The following is a 19,851-nucleotide window of genomic DNA, read 5'->3' as shown; positions in this document are numbered from 1 at the left end:
GCTACCTACACTGCCCCATGGAGGCTAACCACAGTAACTACATTATATAGAGGCTACCTACACTGCCCCATGGTGGCTAACCACAGTAACTACATTATATAGAGGCTACCTACACTGCCCTGCGGAGGCTAACCACAGTAACCTACACACTCAACACTTTGATGAACATTGTTACTCAGCTGATAGATGTGTGCCCTTCCTGATGACTTGTCGTACAGAACTTGTAAGTCGCTTTGGATAAAAGCGTCAGCTAAATGACCAAATTAATATTTTTTTAATGTAACTACATTATAGAGGCTACCTACACTGCACCACAGGCTAACCGCAGTAACTACATTTTCTTTCTTCCAAAATTTTGTTATAAGTGAAATTGAGCTTCGCAATATCCGTTACTACCATTACTACCTACTATGTCTTTACTAGGGCTGTCGCTAATGATTATTTTGTTATCGTTTAATCACTTGATTATTTTATCGATTAGTCGATTAATCTAAACAATTAATTTACCAGAAAAATCAACAATTGATTATATTTGCAATTGAATATTTCAAAATGTTTAATGAGTATCCTCATCCTTTTTAGCTTTAGATTAAAAAAAACTACCAGCCAGAGAGATTTTTACAGATCATAAATTGCTTTTTAGTATATTTCCATGAATTATTATATGTGTATATGTATTGTGCGTTATCTCTTGACTCCATGCTATGGTAGTGCTTATTAGTGCACTGCAACCTTGCCCAGGCCCGACGGGGCCCGGCCCGGCCCGGCGGGTTCGGGCTGGGTAGGGCTTTTTTTTAAATAAATAATTCGGGCTCGGCCGGGCCCGGGCACCGCCGTTTTAATTTTTTTAATTTTTTTATTGCATTTTCTTTTTTTTTATATAACTAGGGTTATAGGATAACCTTCGTTTTCCTTAAAAGATTCGTTTTCTCTTTTGCGCCAGAGAAACATTTGGATGTAATTAGCGCAGCGCGCAGGGAGAACTCAGGGGACAAGTTCAACTCGATTGGTTGTGTTGGAATATAGCCAGTTGGCGAACGTTTTAATTTGTTCTTGGGATGTATGTAGCTGGTTGGCGAAGTTTCGTTAACGGTGTTCAACGCGTTGCTGACGTCGTGGTGAGTGATGTTTATTATTTGCTGGGTCGCTACCTGTTTTGTTGTGCTTTTCATTATGTTGCTCTGCTCGAAATCTGATTTCTGTTTTCTGGTGACTGAGTAGGCTATTGTGTGTTGTGTGTGTGTGTGTGTCAAAGAAGATTCTATAGCCTTCAATACGTTTTACGAGGCTGATGTGTGAGTCAGATAAGCGAGCACTGGGAGAGACGGCATTCTAATAAGAGCGAAACAGGCTATGTAAATGCTTCTTAGTTTTGTTTATTTATTACGTTCATATAAAACCGTGTTTCGAATATTTAAAACAAATACAAAAAAATATTATATTTTAATAATAATAATAATAATTTTTTTCGGGTTTTCACGCAGGCTAGGGCTTAAAATATTATTTACAGTCGGGCTTATTTTCGGGCAGGGCCTGAAGTTCACGGGCTCGGGCAGGGCTCTGGCTTTATTTCAAGGCCCTTGCAGACCACACTAGTGCTTATGCCAGCAAAGGATTAAAATGTATTTATTATATATAGGCTATATACATAATTAAATCAATATCTTCCTTTTGAATAAAATAGGCTCAGGAATCAGGATTGTTAAAGCTAATTAGTAGGGATGTCCGATATTATCGGCCTACCGATATTATCGGCCGATATCGGCATTCAAATGTGATATCGGAAAATATCGGTATCGGTTTAAAAAAAAAATTATTTCTATAACCTTTATTTACCCAGGCAAGCAAGTAAGAACAAATTCAGATTTTATTTATTGTCAAAAGTATGCATAATGTTGTGTTAATTCCACAACAAGAGATATGTAATGTTAATTACCTGAAATTATTCAATTTTTTGGGGGGGGAAACCCTGCATATATCGGTATCGGTTGATATCGGTATCGGAAATTAAGAGTTGGACAATATCGGTATCGGTAAAAAAGCCAATATCGAGCATCCCTACTAATTAGCCTAATGCATGTCAAAAAGAGTAGCCTATAGTACATATATATACACACACACACACACATACGAGAGGCGGAATAGCTTATAGCAGATTTAATGATTATGCACTATTTTAGCTAATGAAGTGAAATATTTATTATCGTCAACTATCCAGTTAGTTTGTATAGTGTAATGCATTGGACGTACAGAGAGAGGGAGAAAGACGGCCTCATCCTCCCTTCACCCCCTGTCCTCACTATTTACATTTACATTTAGTGATTTAGCCGACGCTTTTATCCAAAGCGACTTACAAGTTCTATTGGAATTCTTAGCAGCTAACATTAGTTAAGGTGCCCACAATGGGCATACAGGAATGGCGAGGATGTAAAGAGTGTTGGACGCATTTATTGGACCCGTTGCTCACAGAGTCTACATAGAAACAGCACGCCTCGCAAGAGGAGTCGTCACAGGCTGTAGGACGCAGGGCTGAAGAGCTATGTCATAGCTTCTCAAATGTAAGGTTGGGGCAGCGGGCTCAGGCCCTCCGTTCCAGCTGGAGTCGACTTGAAAGACGTGTCCATTCACTTGTGCTATAAGCTAGGCTAGGTTGCAGCCGGATAGCTTCCTACTGAACACACAAGAGAGAAAATTGGTATCCATCTTCTTGGATCCATAGCAACACTATATTATCACCAACATCCAGTTGGGGGATCCCCTTTGAACAGCCCATCTGAGGTTTCTCTCCTCGCCTGTGGTGCTTTATTTTCTCCTATTGCTAGGTTTTTAGTGTGGGGCGGCGTGGCTCAGGGGTAGAGCGGGGCGTCCAATGATCGAAGGGTTGGTGGTTCGAATCCCGCTCAAGCCCATGTCCATCCCATTGCCGTTGTGTCCTTGGGCAAGACACTTAACCTACTTGCCTCGTATGAATGTGTATGCATGTGAATGAATGTTGGTGGTGGTCGGAGGGGCCGTAGGCGTTGATTATTCGCCACGCTTCCGTGAGTCTGCCTCAGGGCAGCTCTGGCTGCAATTGTAGCTTACCACCACCGGTATGACTGTGTATGAACGAATAATGGACTCTGTGAAGCGCTCTGAGTCAGAGCAACAGTCAGTCAGAGAAGAGCGCTATATAAATCCAATCCATTATTATTAGTGAGTCGTTGGGGAAAGTCTGGGAGTGTTGCATATTTGGATTTTATGGTGGTTTTTGTTCTTGATCTATTGTGATATGCGTTTCTTCTCGACTTGTACAGCCCATGGGGGCAATTCCATGTGATCTCGGGCTCTACAAACACATTTGATTTGATTTATGATCTTGTCCGACTCGGGAGAAGACGGTAAGTGCATTTCCCATAATGTTGGCGTGTTCCTTTAAAACGCAAAGCTCAAAACTCTCTAATTTACCTGCGTATCCAGGAAGATGACCCGCTCCTGTGTGATATAAAAGTCGATCCCCGAGCTCTGGTTTCCTCCCCTCTCCTTGATCTCTTGGCTCTGGGCTCTGAACACGTAGCCCCTATGCAAACAAGCACACACACACCAACATCAAAGAGCACACAATGTCCTCTTTTAATAATAATTCATTAATAATAATAATATATAATAATATAATATAATATAAATTTTTAATAATGCAGGACCTGTTCAGAGGTCTTTAATTGGCATGCAATTATCCTCAATGTTAGCGGTTAGCACACACGGTTAGCACACACACAACGGAACACACACGCATGCATTGTTTTTTGTAGGATCGCCGATGCGATTCTCCTCTGCGCTTAACCCATCCCGTCGTCCTTCCCCCCCCCCCCCCCAAGGGCAGCCGGGAGCAGACGAGGGCTGTGGCGTGGGCCACACCCAGGGGACCATCCAAGTGCTCCTGTCCGTCCTTGTCAAGGACGTGACAGCGTTAGCCATCTGTTGTTGTGCATGTTTGTCCATTGGGTTTCTCTTATCGGGGGGGGGGGGGGGCCTTGCAAGCACGGGGAGAACATGCAAACAATGTCCTCTCTTGTTACTCTTAATATGTCCATACATATCCTTGTTGGTAGCCCACAATTAAACTTGTCTATTGAACAAGTGGAAAAGACATGGTGTTGCTTTGGACTTATATGGGCTTAATACCGTCCGTTTCTACTGACCTTTGGTCTTCTACAGGACTTTTATGGGGTCCTACTAATCACCACAAAGTACCAGAAAATACCCCTAAGTACACCAAAATACCCCAAAGTATACCCTAAAATACCACAAAGTATCACGAAATACCCCAAAGAACCTCAAAGTTCCCCAAAGTATACCAATACCTCAGTGTACCACAAAATACTGGCTCAGAGGTAGAGCAGGTCAACTAATGATCATATGGTCAATGGTTTGGTCAGTGGTTTGAATCCCAGCTCCTTCTGTTCACATGCCGAAGTGTCCTTGGGCAAGACACTGAGCCCCAAATTGCTCCCAATGAGCAGGCTAGCACCTTGGATGGCATCTGGCTGCCATTGCTCTGTTGTGTGAATTGGTGAAGGAGAGGCCATTATAAAGCTCTTTGTGCAGGTAGAAAAGCGCTATATATGTGCAGTCCATTTCCCATTCCCAAAGTACCATATATTTTCAATACAAATGTTTATTTTAATATATTATAATCTCCAAATGCAATAACATCTCTATTGAACACTGAACAAACGGTATAATTTTTTTTTTTTTATCAAATCTTTTTTATTTTCAATTTTCAACAATAATTTAGTTTGGAAGCCTGGGAAAGTCTCCAGAGAATAGTGAATCATAGTTGTTGTAATCATGGAATATGTTGTGCCTTTACACATATGTTGGATTATGTAATTGGTTTGTCATGACAAACCAATCAAAAATCACGAATGGCTACAACAACACACAGTAACTACATGCATCATTAATTCGCGATTTTTTATTGGTTTGTCATGACAAACCAATTACATAATCCAACATATGTGTAAAGGCACAACATATTCCAGTTAACGGTATATTTTTTTAATGATTCGTTACGGCGAAATCAATAATTCCATTTGTATAAATTGCATTAAGCGGAGCTTATTATTCCTGCCTTTCTGAGGAGCTTGTCGCGGCTCATGCGCATACTCGGCCAATCAGAGCGCAAAACGGCAACGCGGAAACCGAACAGCGTTGTAGAAGGCATACACGCGGACCCTATAGGTGACGGCAACGACGGCTCAATACCGCCGCCTGGTGGATGGTCGGGCGAGTTACACTCACCTACAGGATATGGCTGATGTGCGTCGATTAAACTCATCCGGCCGTCAGATATCGTTGCATGACTCCCGACAGACACAATGTACATAATGGATCGCTTTCTAAACTTAATAATCAATATGATTTCAGCATTTATTGCGACATACAAACCGGAAATGGACCTAGGCGATCGGCGTCGTATACCTGGGATCTTTCACCACCAGTCTCTTTGACCCACGGTAAGAGGAATATAACGTTATTTTCCTTGTGAGCAAACCGATCTGATCAATATATCACCCATACTACATGAAGCATTTACTGATGATCGGGGAATTATAAACGACCCCCCCCCCCCTTTCCTCCACGCATGATGAAGCATAACATATACAGATCATATACAGTTGAATTTTTTAATATAGAGTGTATAGGGAAGAAATGCCAATCGATAATCTATATATGCGTTTAGGCCTATAACTCATGTTCTAGGAATTACTGCAGAAAACAATAAAAACATACTTATATTGTAGAAGGTATTTTTTTATGAATGTATGAATGAAAAAGTATAACGTTCCCACATCCTGAACGATAGATGATCGATGTTGAATGGGCCATGGTAATGTCAATATAGCAATAAAATGTAAAAAGTTATAGCCCTGCAAAGAAGGTAAACATCTCCATAGGCTTACAGTGGTGGCAGACTGGCTATATTGATGGGTATAACCAATGGCGGGGAATGTGTTAAGTGATGTTGTGTTTCTTTTTCAAATGTGGCCAAGAGTAAAGACCCTAACCCTATCAAAACAGCAGTCAAAGTGTATATTTTCAGCACTACGTTTGTTTAGCAATGATTTTAAGTGTTATTGGGGACATATTAGCTTGTAAGAAATCTCTGCACATTGCGCGGGAAAACGGATGATTTAGACGGTAGAACAGGAAGCCATCATGAAATCGTTGTAGTCCAGAGAAAGAGGAGACCCAGGGCTTTCGGACGTCTAAATTCCATAAAACTACACTACCCAAGCTCACACAGCCGACGACAAAAAGACATTTCTGAATGACTGAAATATTGTGTCTATATCTCACGGGTCGAACAAACCTCAACGCTATTGCCATAAAATACAACGTATATAGTTTCTTTACCAGTCTGTAAACGTCTAGGAAAAGATCCTGTCTCAATCCGGTGATTTCTGATGCAGCTATCGCCATTACACAAAAGTAACTAATCTACAGTACCGGTAGTTACTACAAAATACAAAATGTAAATGATCTGCCTAGGGCTGCCGTGGTTACCGCATTATCGCGATATCGCATCACCGGCTGCTTTTTATTTTATTTTATTTTTTATAATAATAATAATTATAGTTGTGTATAGCCTATTTTCTTCACGCCATGTGTTCGAAAGTTTCCACTCGCAGTTGCGCAGTTAACATTCTGATTGAACCCCAGAATTTGTTTTGCTGCTACGGAAAGTTTTCGCTTTGAATCTGCTAAAAACATGGATCTTGTAGCGAAACCCAATCGAAGGGCATTCGGATGCCATAAATGCTGCCGTTTTGACCCCGAAAGAAGACAGAGTGGTCACGGTTAGCGAGGACAGGTCAGTTCTGGTTCTGTTCTGGAGCAGTAGATATGCCATATTGTGTGTGTGTGTATGTGTGTGTGTGTGTGTGTGTGTGTGTGTGTGTGCGTGCGTGCGTGCTGAGCGCAGTTGCTTTAGCTGGTGTTAATTCGCTGGCCACTGGGTTGAACAAACGATTCCATGACGTTATTATCTGTTATGCAGATAGATAGGACAGTCAATTCATTCCTAGTTGGTTATTGAACCAAGCGTTTGGTTAACGTTAGCTACCGCGAGTCGGACTCGCGACCAGCAGTTTCAAGAACAGGCTGAACAGCCAGCTGTTTTCAACCAATATTCCTGCTGCAAAGTCATTCTCTTTAATGACAACACTGGAATAAAGATAGACATTTAACGTTAGACTAGAGGCTATAAAGAATAGACTACCACAGAAATAAATGCATTCGGAAAGTTTATTTAGGAAAAATGTATTTTAACATTACATTAAATCAAAGAAAAATTGCGGTTACCGCGGCGGTTTCAATGGCTTCACTAATTTGTGCGGTAAGGAAAAAATCAATACCGCGGCAGCCCTAGACCTGCCCATTGTTCATTTGCTTAGATATTTACTATACTTGATCTCAAGAAGTAGCTGAATGAGCTCAGTGGCATCTTTAATGGCCTTTGATCATTCACTGTCAAATATGGAAATAAAACAAATAATAATAATAATTTATATTCTCCTTTGGTTCATTACAATTTACTCAAGCATAGTAACAGACACAATATTGCTGACACTGGGAATACATTCCCTGATGTCCATAGATGTCCCTAGATACCAAGAGCATGCAAATGGACCTTGTAGAAGTGGAGCAATCTTCCATTTACTTAGGTGTGTACTTTTAGGCAGATTTTCAGAAAATATGGCTAGGGCTCAACATTAATACTGTCCATTTCTACTGACTGTACCTGTGGTCTTCTTCAGGTGTGTTGGCAGACAGAAGGGACATAACTGTGGATTTCCCAGAGCCCTGCAGGCCGATGACTCCCACGACCAACATGTCTGTCTGGTCCCTCAGATACTAGAACACAGACGGCATTACATTAGTGAGTGTTCATTAGAATTCACGTGTAAGAACAAGAAGATGCCAGAATTTTGCCGGTGCTTAAAACTCAGTGGATCGGCACGTCACCGGCGCACTACACTATTGACAACTGTCACTCGACCGAAATTATGCAGGTTTGCTACGCCGCGATTAGATGAAATGCTAATCTTGCCAAGCACTTTTGGTTTCACTTGGCTGTAGTTAACATTATGGAGATGACAAATGAAAATTTGGCAGAGCAAATAAACACAGTGTGCCCAGCTTGGCACCTTTTGTGAAGATAGACCCGTTCGCTGTATACAAACCTACCGTGTTCGAGCCAATCAGCAATACCAACTGAGTCACGTGACTAAGTTGCCCCCTTACATGCGCGAGCAGCTGCGCTAAAAAAAGTACGACGGGGCTCTATGGAGAAACCATGACACTCCCCTGACTCAAAGTTGTTTCAAAAGAAAACGGCTGGATGTCATTTAGCCAAATCAGCATGGCTGCGAGTGTGAGTTTGTCACCTTTTACATATGTAGCTTTGGCATGGATTGATTGTTTAGATCGCTAGCATGGCTACCAAATGCAAATATATTGTAGTCTGCCCTGTTGTTCTGACCAGGATTACGTTCCTTTTGCCCCAAACTCATTCAGCGCCAGCGTTTATCCCCATCCCGGTTGTCAATGGGCCACGCTTTAAAAGATAGGCATTTTCACGGTGCGTCACGATGTTTGCAGAGCTATATCTATATTCTATATTATAGCTATGAAGACAATACTATGGCTCATTTGACAGTCACTATCTCTTGTCAAATATGTAAAAAAAAAAGTAAATTTGTTCATGTATACGTTCGCATCTTATCCCGTGGTGAATATTGTATAGTTTCAGAGTGATCCGGGCTAATTCCTGGAAGCTGAGTTATGGAGCGCTATGTGCATTTTGCGAAAGTCGTTTGCTTTGCTCGCCTGGACATAATACTATTTCCAAATCAAAGGTATATAATAGGTATTATGTTTCATCATGAATGCATCAAGGGGGGGGGGTTGTTTTGTGATGCTCTGATCGTCAGCAACGGCATACGTTTTGGAGTATGTTACATATGATCGTGATCGTTGTGATCGATGTGAAATCATTGTAGGATCAAAGTAGGATTGATGTCATATAGTCCTTACCTTTGCTAGGAGGTATTCCAAAATGAATATTCCAATTGTCTGATCGCGATTTCCAATATTGATGTCCATCAGGTCCCTGACATGAAATGGGACAAACTATGCATCAAGTGTGCTGGACGCTTTCCAAGTGGCTCGAATGAAGCCTTTCACTTGCCCGGGTACCATTTCTCCACCCGGACCATATAAAATGTAACACACAGTGTGAAATAAGGTTTCAAAGGGTAGGCGATACTGCCACCTAGCAGGATTCGGCCAGCATTGCATTCTCGAAGGTCTCAGAATGAGTCCCAATGATACACCGAGGTCCGTGAGACTGTATAGAATATTAAAATCGAATAAAAGAAAAACGATGAAACCGATCGAAAACCCGACTTTTCTCGGGTTTTGGCTCTCAACCATTGGCGAGATAACCCGACTTTTTACGTGCTTGGCGCTGAAAGTGTTAATGCGCTTGCACACTGGGTCTGACATATACAGCGAACAGGTCTATAGACAAAACGGACATCTTTGCCAAAGCATAAACGACATACGTCAAGCGACACCATCTCATCCCGTCGAGTGACAGTTGTCAAAGGTCTTGAATGCTCTAGAATAAAATATGCCTATATGAGGAGGTATCTCTGAGCTACATGTTCACAGACAAATCAGTTAAATGACTCACTTCCATGGCACTATCACACCAGTTCATCTGATCGTCCACAAGCTTGATGCTGTGCTTCATTTTCTCTGGGGGGAGGAGTTTCGTCTGGCCAATCACAGCTGCAGGACACAAGGAATGGATGCGAGGTGTACATTTCAATTCACTTGCATCCATTAATTACCGTTTATATTGTACATATCTCGCAGTCCTGTATATTGTATGTTGTATATTGTGTCCTGTGTTTATATTGTATATATTTTTATATATATACACACCGTGGGAATGGGGGAGACGCAATTTAAAATTCCTGTATGTCTTGCACAAATAGAAAATGTACAATAAAGTTGACTTTGACTTTTGATCCAGTGGATGGAAACTGTAAGCCTCATACTTTTTGCACAATACTGCACAGCCCTGCTACATATTCCATTCCACTGTATTTTTATTCTTTTTTTGTGACCAACTTTTTATTTTGTCTTTTTTTAAAACAAGTTCAGAGGAAGGACATTCACATCAGCATTTCATATTAATTCACACAGTGGCATACAAAGTGTCTTTTCAGTATATATTGTCCCGTCAGTATATTCATATACTGTGTAGCCTGCCTGTTGCAGTTGTGACAGTCTTTTCCTCCGTTCTGGCGGTCCTGTGGCTGCGAGACAGCCCAGGTCGCTTCTTAACCCCACTCCCAGCCCCCCGGGTTTGCATAGACATTTTAGGAGAGGGGGAAACCTTGATGCATACATGTATAGGATACTCTTAATTAGAAAAGAAATCATAATTATGTTTGTTAGATAACCAAGTAATAGGGAAAAATACAATACAATTTAGAAACAACCACAACAAATTATAGCAGTAAACAGAAAAGGAAAAGATAAATGGAAAAGATAAATGGAAACAACAGCAACATGATTTTTGTTCATTCTCTGGTGTCAAGGTACAAGTGTTCAACCTAGTGGAGTACTGATTTTACCTTCTGGGCCGCGGTAAGTAATATTTGGATTGATTCTGTCCTTGCTCCCTGTGCTCTAGCACTGGATGCCTCTAATCTCAATACTTCGTAGAAGGACAGTTTCCAACGGTAAATATTGAGACTATGGGGTGGTTTCCATCTCATTACGAGCATTTTCTTTGCTGCCGTTAAACCGGCCAGAAACACTCTCTTTTTGTGAGGTGTTAATTTTAGAGATGAATCATCATTTAATAATAAAATGTGTGGCAAACAAGGTATGTTTATCTCTGTTATATTAGTGAGAAATAATGCAACCTTGGCCCAAAAAGCGAGTACTCCTGGACATTCCCACATCATATGTATGTATGTTCCTATAACTTTTTATTCTAATTGAGTGTATATACTCGACTAATACATCCTGCACAATTGTACAGCCCTGTGCTATATTATTATATTCTATTGTACTTTTATTTGAGTTTATATACCGTACTTTTCGCACTATAAGCCGCACCTGACTATAAGCCGCAGCAGCTCAATTTAATGATGTGTACATATATAAGCCGCACTGGACTATAAGCCGCAGGTGTTTTAATGTTTAATTACCGTAATTAGCATTGGGACACAATACTGTCGGACAAATAACAAGAATTAACTCATTTACAAGTTGTATTAAGTTTAGCAAATAAGGGAACAGATAAATAACATTTCAATGCAGTCAAAAAAGCAATATTTAGATTTTTACATTTTCGGGTTTGGTCACGTCAAGTCACATATAAGCCGCACCGTTATATAAGCCGCAGGGTCGAAAAATGGGGGGAAAAGCCGCGGCTTATAGTCCGAAAAGTACGGTATTCCATTTTCTTTTATTCTACCTTACTTGTCTGTTAATGTTGCACCAAACGACCAAAACAAATTCCTTGTATGTGCAAACTTACTTTATAAGTATTTTTTTAATTAAATTTTTTTGCAATAAAGACCGTTTCTGATTGCGATCCCTTTTTACATACAGTACATCAGAATCAGAAAGGTCTTTATTGCCAAGTAATTTTCACATACAAGGAATTTGCTTTGGTCGTTTTCGGCGCTACATTAACGGACAGACGACAACGGACAGATAATAAAATAAAAAGGTGGAATAAAATAAAATGGAATATGAACTAAATTAGGATAGAAGCACAATAGAATAGAATTATGAAATAGAAATAGGCCAGGGCGTGGGTGGCCGGGTAGTGCAGCGGACTAAGCGCCTGTCTACCACCACAGAGACAGTGGGATCGAATCCAGCTGTGGTGCTTCCGGGTTGGCCGACCGTCCATACGAACACAATTGGTAGTGTTAGGGGCCTTTCTCACTCACCCATTCGGTTCCGTACCGTTCCGTTCTGGTCCGTTCCGAGATCTGATGCGAACTCCCCCCCTCTCCCCCCTCTAGTTTGTGTACACACTCAGTCTTGGTGCGCTCTGGGTTTTGTTTACGGTTTGCGTTTTGAGCTTGTAAGCTTGCCGTAGGCGATGATGTCACGCTCGAAAATGTAAACAGGAAGAGTTTAACACACGGTGGAGACTGGATGCTCCGATGCTGATATAAAATAAACAAATAACCAATAAATATGAAGTTATATTTGAACCTCTGTTGTCAAGCCTTGTCAATATAACCCACCCCCTTTTCTCACGAATGGATGGTGTTGTAGAGTTCGCTTTTGAGCGTTTCCCAGGGCTAACGCTAAGCTAACGGCTAACGCTAGTTAGCTTAGCCTAGTACTAGTCTAGTATAGCCACTGTAGCACTTATTTTTCAGCAAAGAACGTGCAATAAACAAAACGGATACATTCACTGTGTGTTCTGCCTCTCATTTGTTGATGAAACAAAACTAACATCAACACAATTGAACACCAAAAGCGGAGTTTAGTCTAATCTGCGCTGATTTTGTTAGCTTACATGCTAACTTGAATGGAATATGCCAGTATAATAGTATAGCATTGTGGCAAACGCTAAGCTAACGGCTAGCGCTAGTTAGCTTAGCCTGTTCAGCAGCTAACATTATCCCATCGCTCGTGGCAATTATATTGCATGCCATTGATCTACTGGTCGACCACGGCCGACTGGTTTGGCACCACTGGTCTAATAGAAATAAATGCATTCGAACAAGAAACCAATGTATAGATATAGCATGGCAAACAAAATTGCCAGGCCTAATGTGAGCCAGGGAAGTGCTGTGCGTTGTAACGTGGCTTCATATTTTCATCCACTGAGCTGTGAGGCTCCACATGCTTGTTTTTGGTTGAGGTCTGAACTCTCAAATTGCCCATAAATATCGTTTTTGTGACGCTCTCATTGTGGGTGGCGATTTTAATGCGTGCTGGGATGCGGAGATGGATAGGTCCGGGTCCTCTGAAACAAGCGACCAAAAACAGTCCTCGAAGGCCCTCAGGATGTGGGCCCAGGACACGGGGCTCGCAGACCTCTGGCGCATATCCAATCCCACCCTCAAGGATTACTCTCACCTGTCAGCCAGACACAAAACCTTCTCTCGAATAGACTATGCATTCGCGTCCCCTAATATTTTTGATAGTTTCGACGTCTCATTGGTTCCCCTAGCTCTCTCGGACCACAAGGGGATTTTCCTTATGGCAACCTTTGGCAAGCTCTCCACGAGAGCTCCCAGGTGGCGTTTTAACTCAACCTTATTAAAGAACGATGATTTCTGTACTGAGTTCAGGAGTAAACTAGTTGAATTCTTGCAGATCAATGTCGGCACAGTCGAGGACCCTAGGGTCCTGTGGAACGCATTGAAGGGATTTATCAGGGGTCATGTCACACTTTTCGCCTCCAATTTGCGTAAATCCCGGTCAAAAAAACTAGAAGGACTGGAAACATTATACGCGGACCTATACGCATCTTTGCAAACTAACTATAATGAACGACTAAACACACAACGCAAGATAGTCAAGAAAGAAAAAAACTCCATACTTAAACAACAGTCTGAGTTCTTGATACATAGGACGAGGAAAAATTACTACTTTCACGGTTCCAGGCCTAGCCATCTGTTGGCAATGAAAATACGCTCGAATGATCATTTCTCGGATATCCCTTCGATCAAGACGCGACAGGGAACAGTCACTACTGATTCGAAAAAGATCAACGACACTTTTAAAGAGTTTTACTCACAGTTATATAGCTCGGAGGTTGATTTCGATAATTCAAAATTTGAATCGTTCATTGGCGGGCTTGAGATACCCCACATTTCTGAGGAAGAGGCTAAGGAACTGGGGAAACCGATCACTCTTATGGAACTTAGGGAGACGATTGCTGAAATGCAAAGGGGTAAGGCACCAGGCTGGGATGGGATTCCACCCGAGGTATATTTAGCTTTCTGGGACCAACTGGGTCCATTGATGCTCGATATGATCAATTACGCCAGTGATTCCCAACCTGGGGTCCGCGGACCCCCTGGGGGTCCGCCAGGGGGCGCAGGGTGTCCGCCAGACCAGATGATTTGAGGTTTTTTTTTTTTTTTTTAATAAATTGTTTTTTCTTTCAGAGAAATATTTAATTAGCATATTTGTATCATCAGAAGCATGAATAGTCTCTCCACTACAATAAAAAATAAAGATAAATAAATAAACATCTAGACATGATTTTTGAACGTTAACACTTTGAGTGCCACTCACGAGATATCTCGGGTTTTTAACACTTTGAGTGCCGGGACACGTCTTCTCACGTCTTTGCTGGCCATGCTAAAGTTGCCGGGGGACGCTGTACAGCGTCCTTATATCAATATTTCAAAAATCTGCGATCGGATTCATAATGTCCCTCCGCTGGCCTGAGATCCACCAGCAGGACCCACTGAGCTCTCTGGCGGGTTCAGGAGCGCCATCTGGTGGCCGATCGGCACAACCGCTTAACAGGAAGCGCAGTAGAGGTTTTGCTGGACGGCCATATTACTTCCAGGCACTCGGTATAGGTTCCGGCACTCTAGCTCGTCACACTACATAGCGATCGATTGCCAATAACTCGATAAACAACATGATTTGGACGTATATACCATTATACAAGCTGGAGATGGACCGGGTAATAATATATCCCATAATGATAAAATTTCTACTCGACGATGATCGCCCAACGGCGCGCGGAGACTGGGGTGAGTTTCAGCGTGTAACGTTACCGTCTTCGATAATAACTGATATTATCAACATTTGACCCACATTAGATGATTGGTATAACGCTGCCCACGGAATTATAAACGCCCCCTCGCCCATCCGGTCAACATCAGATGACGTGTAGTAACTTCTAGAAGTACGTCTAGTTGGAATTTTTTATATCGCGCTGATTGCCATCAAACTGTATTTCATCATCAATATAATGCATTTGGGGCTATATATCACGTTCTGGAGAAAGCTGCAGAAAGAGATGAAAACATACTTATACATTAGACCATACTTTACTATGAATATGTGAATGAAAAAGTTTAACGTTGCTACACAATGAACAATACATATAGGACTTTGAATGGGCCCTAATAATGGCAATGTAGCAATAGAATTTAAAAAGTTATAGCCCTGCAAAGAAGGGGACTTTCTCCATAGACAAATAGCGCTGGCAATCTATGGTATATCATTAATTTAACCTTAGGCAACCAAAGTGTTATTAGTGACGTTGAATGCCACTCACGAGATTTCTCTGATTTTTTTTTTTTAGCGATCTGAAAAATTATTGCATCACCCGAGCCTACCCGAGTATAGCCGAGCGGCGCCGGTGATCACTGTGGAAAAAAGCGCCCCCTGTCGTCTCCCAGATGACATAAGTGATTTTGGAATGGACTCAATGAAAATGAATGGGGAAAAAAATCCGGTACTCCACATTTTCCAGTCCACTGATCCAGCCGGGGTTACCACAGTTCATTCTGGAACCTCAGATCCCCGCTGATCATGGAGTTCTACAGTATCGCGTTGGATCCATACACGTATCGATTTTTTCGAATGGTGATCAGGAATTGGAATATACCAGTTGGATACCATCTGATGTCAGGTAAGGACTCTATGTTATCAGTGTTAGGATAATCAGAGTAAGTTTGATGAAGATATAGGCTGTTTTGTGAAATGTCTTCTTTCGGTTTCACTGTAAAAGTCCGAGAGGAAATCAACGAGGCGATTATCCGCGCGCGGCCGTAATGTGCTTGCGTGCACGTATAATATTGATCATCTAGCGTTTATTTGAAAACGATTCATAAAAAGGCCGACGAATATCAACGTTGTGGAATATTCCACTAAAAGACGATTTTCATAGAATGCTCCAGAATGAGCTGTTTTTTATATCAAAAGGGGGCTTTTCTAACTGCTCTGAAACGGAAACGACGCGATAAAAAAACAATCTGCCTTGACAGCACTGACTGGAAAATAGTCTTTGATAATGCGATGGGCAGATTAGACACATAGCCATAATTTAAAACATAGATTAGGCGATATTAACGTTAACATTGGCGCCGATGGTGGCATTCAGCCGGTAAAAAGGAAAACCAGGCGTGGCGCTCAAAGTGTTAACAGTAGGCTACCGGGTAGCCGCTAAAACGCGAATCAGTTGACTGTATCACTTTCCGTAGCTAGCCTAGCACGCTAGTTAACTTTCTCGGCTCGTCTGCAGTCAGCCGCCAGAGGCGAAAATGTGTGACAAACGAAAAGGAGATGACGGCAGCTCATCTGCAAAAAAAGTTAGGACCTACAGCAATCGCGAAAATTACATCACCATGGGCTTCACTGAGGGACCAGACAAACGACCTGAGTGTGTGATTTGTGGAGAAAAGTTGGCAAACTCGAGCCTGAAGCCCAGCAAGCTGAAGAGACATCAGGCGTCTAAGCACCCAGAAACCGTTGGGAAGGATCCAGACTTTTTTCGGAGGAAAGAACAGTCTCTCAAGGCGAACAAGCCCGTTGATGTTAGAGTAGCGTGGAGCAGGGGTGGCAGTGATTTACAGAAGGCTACCGAAGCCTCCTTTGAGTGTTCGCTTTTAATTGCAAAAGCAAAGAAACCGCACAATATTGGCAAGCAGCTCATCAAACCAGCCTGCATCAAAATGGTTTAGAAACTGTGCGGCCCACAGGTGGCGGATAAACTAAAATCAGTACCACTCTCGAACAATGTAGTGAAAGACCGAATTGATAAGATGTCAAGTGATTGCGAGCAGCAGCTGTCAGAAAAGCTTAGAAAGGGTCCATTTGCCATACAACTTGATGAAACTACAAATGTGCAGTATATCGAAAATGAGGATCTGAAGCAGGACATTCTCATGTCAGTCAACCTTACTACCACCACTCGAGGTGAGGATATTTTTACTGCAGTGGAATCTTACTTCATTCAACATAAATTAAAATGACAAAAAAAAGTATTTTATGGTATTTTATTAGGAGGGGGGTCCATGAATTTCATCAGAGATGTTTGGGGGTCCCTGGGGGAAAAAAGGTTGGGAACCCCTGAATTACGCTATCGAACAAGGGGAGTTCTCAAGAGATGTCAACATGGCATTGATTTCTTTACTTCTCAAGAAGGATAAAGATCCCAATGACTGTGGTAGCTATAGGCCCTTGAGTCTTCTCGGGGCCGATCTTAAAGTGTTTGCCAAGGTGCTGGCCCGCCGCCTGCAGAGGTTTATGACGGTATTGGTACACTGCGATCAAACTGGTTTTATCCCGGGGCGCCTGGCTGCAGATAATCTTAGGAGGCTGTTGCATGTAGTCGATAACAGTAAAGACAATACAGCTCCGTCCACAGTTCTGTCCTTGGATGCCATGAAGGCGTTTGACAGACTAGAATAGTCATACCTGTGGAAGGTACTTGAGGTTATGGGTCTTGGGAAGAATTTTATTCATATGATTAAAGTCCTGTATGCCTCGCCGTCGGCAATGATACTGACAGGCAAAAACTGTTTCCAGTCTCCAGATCTTCTAGACAGGGTTGTCCTCTGAGCCCAGGACTATTCGCGTTTTCCCTCAAACCATTGGCCCAATTTATTAGGCAATCGGAGGACATTGTCCCCATAATGGTCAATAATACACCACAGAAAATTGCTCTCTATGCAGATGACCTACTGATTTTTATGGATGACCCCTCCCAGTCGGCCACAAAATTACTGGGAATAATCGACGACTTTGGTAAATTGTCAGGCTTTAAGATTAACTGGAACAAATCGGCCTGCCTACCTCTTAATGAGCTGGCCAAGGCGGTGCGACTGCCGACTACCAGCTGATATCCCCATAGTGGAACATTTTAAATACTTAGGCATAGAGATATTCCCCACGCTAAGTCAAACTACTAAGTACAACTTCACAGGTACTTATGATAAAATACGCCAGGATCTAGATAGATGGTCGTCCCTTCCTAACTCCTTACAAGCCCGGGCTTCCATAATCAAAATGAACGTCCTGCCTAGGATACATTTTGTTAGCTCAATGCTCCCCCTGCCCCCTCCAATAGACCACTGGCGCAAGGTACAATCGATGGTATCTAAGTTTATCTGGAATAACAAACGCCCGAGAATCAAAAGAGCTACCACTCAACGTAGGAAACAAGATGGGGGCCTCGCAATCCCTGATTTTAAGCTTTATTTCTGATCCTTCACTGAGACCTCTGATGTGCTGGCTAGACCCTGTAGATGCTGTATCTTGGCGCTCCTTAGAAGCGGCGGCGGTCTAAGGTATGGACCGATCATAACTCACGTGATCCAAACATGGCGTAATGTACAGAAGTCGTGTGCGGTTAAATGCCCATGGCACCTGGACTCTCCAATTTTTAATAACCAGCAACTACTTGTTGGGCACAAGCCGGTTAGTATTCCTCAATGGCAAAGGAGGGGAGTTCATACTCTGGAGGATAAGAACGGCCTTCGAGCGTTTCAGGACTTAAAAGAATTTTATGATCTTCCCGGAGAGTCCTTCTTTCTTTACCTTCAACTAAGGTCAGCGCCGTGGGCTCAAGCTTTGCACCCACACCCCTTCCTCAGGCTCATAGTGGACAGGACGACCTCCAGAGGGTTTGTCTCAGACTTTTATACGCTCTTAATTCAATCCACGTATAAAAATGTATCATTGGATACAATCTGGCGTGGGGATATCCCGGAGTTGGACCCCGAGTTTGACTGGGATGATGTTTGGGCAAATATAGCATTGTCTTCCCGCAACCCCAATCACCAGCAAATTCATTTTAATTATATTCATAGGACCTATCTTACACCTAGGAAGCTATTTGCTATGGGACTGGTAACCGACTCTCGGTGCACTTTGTGCTCTCAAAGGGCCACTGGCACTTATATGCATATGTATTGGGATTGCCCACCAGTAGCCCGCTTCTGGAGGTCAATAACGGACAAACTTTCAGATCTGTGTGGCTTAACTATCCCATTCGCAGCTGTTACGCTACTCCTGAACGATATAACAACACTACCCGCGTCCGTACAACAAAAAAGGGTTGTCCTAGCGGGCGTCACAGCAGCGAAGAAGCTAATAGCATTGAGATGGAAGGAGCCTGAGAAGCTCACAGTGATTAACTGGTCCCTAACACTGTTGGATGCGATTTATCTTGAGATATCCACGGCGCGGGTGATTGGGGTGGGGCAGGCTGGGATTGACCTGTGGTTTGCAGCAGCTGAGAAGGTCAGGACCGCCGTGTGCGGCTGAGCGGGGGTGGGGTGCTTGTCCGGGGGAGTCCGGCGGTCTCGTGGGAGGGGGAGGAGGAAATGTCTTGTCTGTCTTGTCCTCTTGACTTTAACTGGGGGATTTTATTGGGGGGGAGCTATTTTGCTATTTCTTCACTATTTGGACACTTTTACACTGTTCCTGTGAGTCTATGGAACACCTCTGTAGGTTTTTGTTTTTCAAGAAGGTTCATTGTTTTGTTTTTCTAGTCGGGTACTCAAAAGCGGCGTTTTTCTACCTCAGGACCTTAGGCCGTTTTGAGGCTGGGCTCCAACCACTGTGTGACCCGGTGGCATCTGCCACATTGTTATGCAGCTGGGAAATCTCTGACATCACTGATATGCACATTTTGAGATGACTCAGCTCTGTGAGGGTGAATGTTGTGAGGTGAATTGGAAGAATGGGCCTTTTTGAGAATTAGAGATATACGTTTTATTGAATACTGGGAAAGGCCATTTATTTATTAGATAGTACCCCTTTAAATTTTAAAAGGTT

The 19,851-nt window shown here is 42.5% G+C and overlaps 1 protein-coding gene across 3 annotated transcripts in view; it reads right to left on the bottom strand.

Moving 5' to 3' along the window:
• smg9 (SMG9 nonsense mediated mRNA decay factor) overlaps positions 1-19,851 on the bottom strand; it is a 58,551-nt gene that overhangs the window by 31,325 nt on the left and 7,375 nt on the right. For all 3 annotated transcript variants that reach the window (XM_084308691.1, XM_084308693.1, XM_084308692.1), the window contains 3 exons: positions 9,743-9,840; positions 7,787-7,899; positions 3,448-3,559 (listed from right to left, as the gene is read on the bottom strand). In XM_084308691.1, the coding sequence (XP_084164817.1) occupies positions 3,448-3,559; positions 7,787-7,899; positions 9,743-9,840 (323 nt within the window). The remainder of the gene's footprint in view (positions 1-3,447; positions 3,560-7,786; positions 7,900-9,742; positions 9,841-19,851) is intronic.

The sequence above is a fragment of the Notolepis coatsorum genome, assembly GCF_963971535.1.
Source record: "Notolepis coatsorum genome assembly, chromosome: 2".
In the NCBI taxonomy this organism is placed as follows: Eukaryota; Metazoa; Chordata; class Actinopteri; order Aulopiformes; family Paralepididae; genus Notolepis; species Notolepis coatsorum.
This window is presented reverse-complemented; position numbering and strand designations above follow the sequence as displayed.